The sequence below is a fragment of the Quercus lobata genome, chromosome 5 (assembly GCF_001633185.2).
Source record: "Quercus lobata isolate SW786 chromosome 5, ValleyOak3.0 Primary Assembly, whole genome shotgun sequence".
Classification (NCBI taxonomy): Eukaryota; Viridiplantae; Streptophyta; class Magnoliopsida; order Fagales; family Fagaceae; genus Quercus; species Quercus lobata.
This window is the reverse complement of record NC_044908.1, coordinates 65,025,748-65,030,978: the sequence shown is the minus strand read 5'-3', so window position 1 is coordinate 65,030,978 and position 5,231 is coordinate 65,025,748. Positions and strand designations below refer to the sequence as shown.

Here is a 5,231-nt window from a genome sequence, read left to right as displayed (position 1 = left end):
ATACTAAAATATATTTGTGACATATTTTCAATTTGTTTGATTTTCAGTAATTGAGAAATTTTAGGAGTTGTTTGGTAATGTTGTTCTAGTAATATTGTTTGTATTTTTTGGAAATACGTGTAGATGAAAAAGTTTGTGAAAATATATATAATATTGTTTAAATAATAAAAACCGTTGCTTAAAACACCCTACCAAACATCTCCTTAACTTAAAAAAAAAAAAAAAAAATTATATCACACTTTTCAAAAATGCAACTAAAAAAAAAAAAAACAGCTACGAATAGCTGATCTAACTCAAACGCGGTACTGAACACAATTAGGTGTGCCAAGTGCCAACTACCCTTATACCTCTTATCAAAAAAAAAAAAAAAAACTACCCCCATATAAACCAAAGTAACCCTACCCATTTCACTCATTATTGATTCCTCCCTTGATAACAACAACCATGGCTGCTTTTCTCTTAATCCTATGTTTGATCCCTGTAGTTCTCGCTTTTTCATTCTTGGCTTTCACAAGAAAGTCCAACGATGGTCACAAGAATCTGGCACCAGGGAGCTTTGGATGGCCTATCATGGGTGAGACACTAGAGTTCCTATTTGGGAAGCCAGATAAGTTTGTGTTTGATAGGATGAAGAAGTACAACCCTGATATATTCAAGACCAAGATTCTTGGTGAGGAAACAGTAGTCATATGTGGGCCAAGTGGACACAAATTCTTGTTCTCCAACGAGCAAAAGCTCTTCACTGCATTTCGTCCTCATTCTACGCAAAAGATCTTCCGTTCTTACCAAACGCAAACAGCTGCTCCAGTCAAAATCTCACGCGATGCTGAGGCCAAAATCCTAAAATCACCTGGGTTTTTGAAACCCGAAGCATTGGTGAGGTACTTGGGGAAAATGGACTCCATTACACAGCAACAAATGCAAAGTTATTGGGAAGGAAATGAAGTAGTCAAGGCCTTCCCTCTAGCCAAGACTCTAACTTTGAGTCTAGCTTGTAGATTTTTTTTGGGCATTGATGATCCTGAGCGAATTGCTAGACTTGTTAGCAATTTTGATGATATTACAGTTGGGTTGCATTCAATTCCTGTGAAGTTTCCAGGAACTATATTTTACAAAGCAAACAAAGCTGCAGCGGCAATCAGAAAGGAGCTAAGGATTGTTATTCAGGAGAAGAAGTCTGCTATGGCAACAGGACAACCTATGCAGGACATATTGTCACACATGATCGTTGCTACTGATCCATCTGGGAAGTACATGCCAGAGGCTGAAATTGCTGATAAGATTATGGGTTTGCTTACTGCTGGGTATAGCACTGTGGCTACTGCCATGACTTTCTTCATGAAATATGTTGGAGAGAGACCCGAAATCTATGAGAAAATCCTAGCTGGTACCAACTTTATCTCATCTTCTTTTTAATTTTCCTAATCAAGCACGTTTTTTTAATTCATCAACATTTACAGATTTGGTAAAGGTCCCATAAGATAATTATTAATTTATTAGTGGACCTCCTAGGGATCAGCTTTATCTCATCTTCTTTTTAATTTTCCTAATCAAGCACGTTTTTTTAATTCATCAACATTTACAGACTTGGTAAAGGTCCCTAAGATAATTATTAATTTATTAGTGGACCTGTTAGGGGCAGAGGTACAAACATGGGTAGGACCATTTTTGTAAAGTTATATATATATATATATATATATATATATATATATATATATAAAGAGAGGTTAATTATTTATTTTTGAAAATATTTTATTGAAGATTGAAAAAGTTGTAAAAAAAGTTATTAACTTTTTTTTTTTTATTTTTTTTTATAAAGTTTCCTAAAGTGATTTACAATATATGCCTTAAGGGCACATATTAGTAAAAGTGTAAAACCCATATATATAAACAATAACATCACATGTGTTAAATATTAAATGTTTAGCACAAGGTGTGTTAAATATTAATGTTTAGAATTTAACACACAAAACACAAAAAATTACTTTAATGAGATATGTTAAATGTCAAATATATTTGGTATTTGCTATAAGTGAAATGTTAATAATAGAAGTGTACTATGAGATGTGCTATAAATATTTGTGCTTTTTTTATTCAAACTTTCTCCTCCTTTAGATGAGAATTGGTAGACATGGCAAAATGGGTGGGTTGGGTCGGGTTCGGGTCGCGAGTCAAACGGGTTGCGGGCCAGACGGATTGTGGATCAAAAGCGGGTCATTTTAAGTAAATTAAAAGTGGGTTCGGGTCAATCGGATTGCAGGTTGGGTCGGGTTGACCCGTGTTTTTCACATGATTTTTTTTTTTTTAATAAAGAAAACAACATGTATTTACCATTTGGAAAGTCATTTAACAAATTACTTGATGTAAAATGCATTACTTTGAATTCACCACTTATATCAAGAATGAACTCTATTAAACTTATTAATATTTATTCAATAATTTTATAATTATAAAAACCCTAACATTGCTATCTAAAACAAAATAACACAAAGATAAGTAAAACAAATGCACAAGTTTTATTTTTACACAATATTAACATCCCAAAATATAAAACAAAATTACAAATGACTTATTGGATAACTCATTTGACAAAAAATAAAAACATATAAGAAATTTACAATCTTGAAAATTAATTTTATAATATATTATCAATTGTGGTTGATACTCTATTTCAATTTGAGATATACATTAAAGTTTGATTGTTTACTTATTTATACATGGTCTCTTTTATGAATATCATAACATGTTTAAGCAACACACACTCTAAAAAATATTATAATTTATTTTGAAAATTGTTTATTTTGAATATAAATTGTTAAAAAATAGGTCTAAACATTCATAATTTATGCTAATTTGATACTTTGGCTCACTATTTTCACACTTGTGAATGTTTCTCATACATGTCTACAATTTTAAATCTATATTCTTAACTCTACTGTAACAAGATTATTTTGGCATGTAATTTACTATTTGATATCTAAAAATCTTTACTCATTATAGAATGCTTAACCATTCATCTTTCAATTAATTTGTATGCAGTTATGTAAATGTTTCAATTGTTTGCTAAAGCTCACAACAAACAATTAAACTAATATTATCTTAATTTTATTATTTTTTTACCAAAAAAAAGTTTAAAAAAATGGTTCGATTTCGGGTCGAGTCACAGGTCAACCTGTTTTTACTTCGGGTCAAAAAAATTAGGTTTGGGTCAGGTATTTTTCGGGTTGGATTAGGTCGGGTCGAGTTAGAAAATTCTGACCCATTTTGCCATGTCTAAGAATTGGGAACCATGCAAACTTTCTCTCTCTTCTACTAGCATTAGGAACAAAAAAGTAAGAATAAAATAAGAATTCAAATGAATAAATAAATAATTTTCAAATAAAATGGTAAAAGAATAGAAGATGTGATGTACGGTGTATTGCAAAGTGATGTGTTAAAATAGATAAAATAACTTTTTTAATGTGTCAAAATATCATTTTTTTAGAACACTTGATGCTAATGCTCTAATGGAGTTAGCCCAATTATACTCTTAAAAACAATTGGTCTAATAGTTATAAAGACATAAGTTTATTTTTCTCAATTTCATTTTTATTATAAAATGTGCTCTTATATCTGATAATTTTTTTTTTTTTTTATAAAGTTTGGCACTAAACATGTTTGAATTTATATTTTTGAACCAATTATGTGGCAATTAAACAAGTCATTGACTCATTAAAAAAAAATTTGTGACTAAAACTATACATGAAATGTTTTCTTAGTTGCCACATAATAAGTTAGAGCAACATAGTTTCAAATATGTTTGGAGCCAAACTTGTTTCTCCAAGTTTTGGATTATTCATATTTTTGAAATGTTTTTTACTCACTTTGGTATACAATTTGATAATTTGTATTAAAAATGAATCTTTTTAAGAATTTCACTATGAAAATGGTAAAATATGAATTTTATTCTATAAAAAATCATCATCAAACATAATTTTGATAGAAAATAGTAAGCTCAAAAATTACTAACTTTGCCACAAGTGGAGGAGGAGAATTTGAATCTTGATCTTGTAAAGGATGAGATCAAGTGATAGACATTGACTTACAAGATTCTTGACTTGATAGGTTAAACTAGAATTACATTAAGATTGTAAGAAACTACATAGAAGCAAAATAAGATTAAAAAAAAAAAAAAACTGTTGGGAAAAAGGCTCTCATATAACTACTAATGGATTTTCCTTTTACTGAAATTTATGAAACCAGAGCAATTGGTGGTGTCAGCTGCAAAAAAGCCTGCAGACTTATTGGAGTGGGATGACATACAGAAAATGAAGTATTCATGGAACGCAATAAATGAAGTGATGAGGCTCAAACCACCACTTCAGGGTACTTTCAGGGAAGTCCTGACTGATTTTACCTATGCTGGTTACACAATTCCAAAGGGGTGGAAGGTACGTACATGAATTTAGACTATTACAATGTTAATGTGAATGCAACTAACATGTAATGGGCCTAGGAATAATATATTCTGCATGTATATAATATTATACTATTTTTGGCAGGTATATTGGACAGTGAGTACCACAAATAAGAACCCAGAGTTCTTTCCAGAGCCAGAAAAATTTGACCCGTCAAGGTATGAGGATTCTAATACATTTCCACCATTCACATTTGTTCCATTTGGTGGTGGACCTCGTATGTGCCCTGGGAAAGAGTATGCTCGGCTAGCAATACTCACTTTTGTTCACAATGTGGTGAAGAGGTTTAAATGGGAGGTGATCCTCCCTGACGAGAAGATTATAGGTGACATGATGCCAACTCCGGCGAAAGGACTTCCAATTCGCCTACGAAGCCACTAGATTCCTCTTTTAGTTTTTGTAAAAAAATAAAGAAACATTTCTTATGCTATTGGAGTTCATTCCAGAAGTCAAATTTAAATATTTAATTTCACGTAAACACCTTAATTTGGAGTCAGTTTAGATTCTAAAGCTCCAAAGGAATGTGGCTTGTTTAATCGCCATTTCCTCTCTCTCTCTCTCTCTCTCTCTCTCTCTCTCTCTCTCTCTCTCTCTCTCACACACACACACACACACACACACACACACACACACACACACACACACACACACACACACACACACACACACACACACACACACAAATGTGAGGCGAGGGGAGGGGATGGCCGAATAAGTGAATGGTGATATGGAAATTAACTAGTTTGTTGTTTTTGGAAAAGATACTTTTTTGTT

At 31.9% G+C, this 5,231-nt stretch overlaps 1 protein-coding gene across 1 annotated transcript; it reads left to right on the top strand.

Moving 5' to 3' along the window:
* Positions 1-348: 348 nt before the first annotated feature.
* Positions 349-4,986, top strand: LOC115991594 (beta-amyrin 28-monooxygenase-like). Its single transcript, XM_031115404.1, has 3 exons — positions 349-1,387; positions 4,243-4,430; positions 4,542-4,986. Exons 1-3 carry the CDS (start codon positions 445-447, stop codon positions 4,836-4,838), a joined length of 1,428 nt encoding a protein of 475 aa, XP_030971264.1. The 5' UTR covers positions 349-444; the 3' UTR covers positions 4,839-4,986.
* The last annotated feature ends 245 nt before the right edge of the window (positions 4,987-5,231 follow it).

What these genes read in the sequence shown, in the direction of transcription:
- LOC115991594 (XM_031115404.1), top strand. Translation starts at nt 445, where the DNA reads ATGGCTGCTTTTCTCTTAATCCTATGTTTGATCCCTGTAGTTCTCGCT. An exon ending in CTATGAGAAAATCCTAGCTG is followed by an intron (nt 1,388 to 4,242) that starts GTACCAACTTTA and finishes TTATGAAACCAG; the next exon opens with AGCAATTGGTGGTGTCAGCT. An exon ending in CAATTCCAAAGGGGTGGAAG is followed by an intron (nt 4,431 to 4,541) that starts GTACGTACATGA and finishes TATTTTTGGCAG; the next exon opens with GTATATTGGACAGTGAGTAC.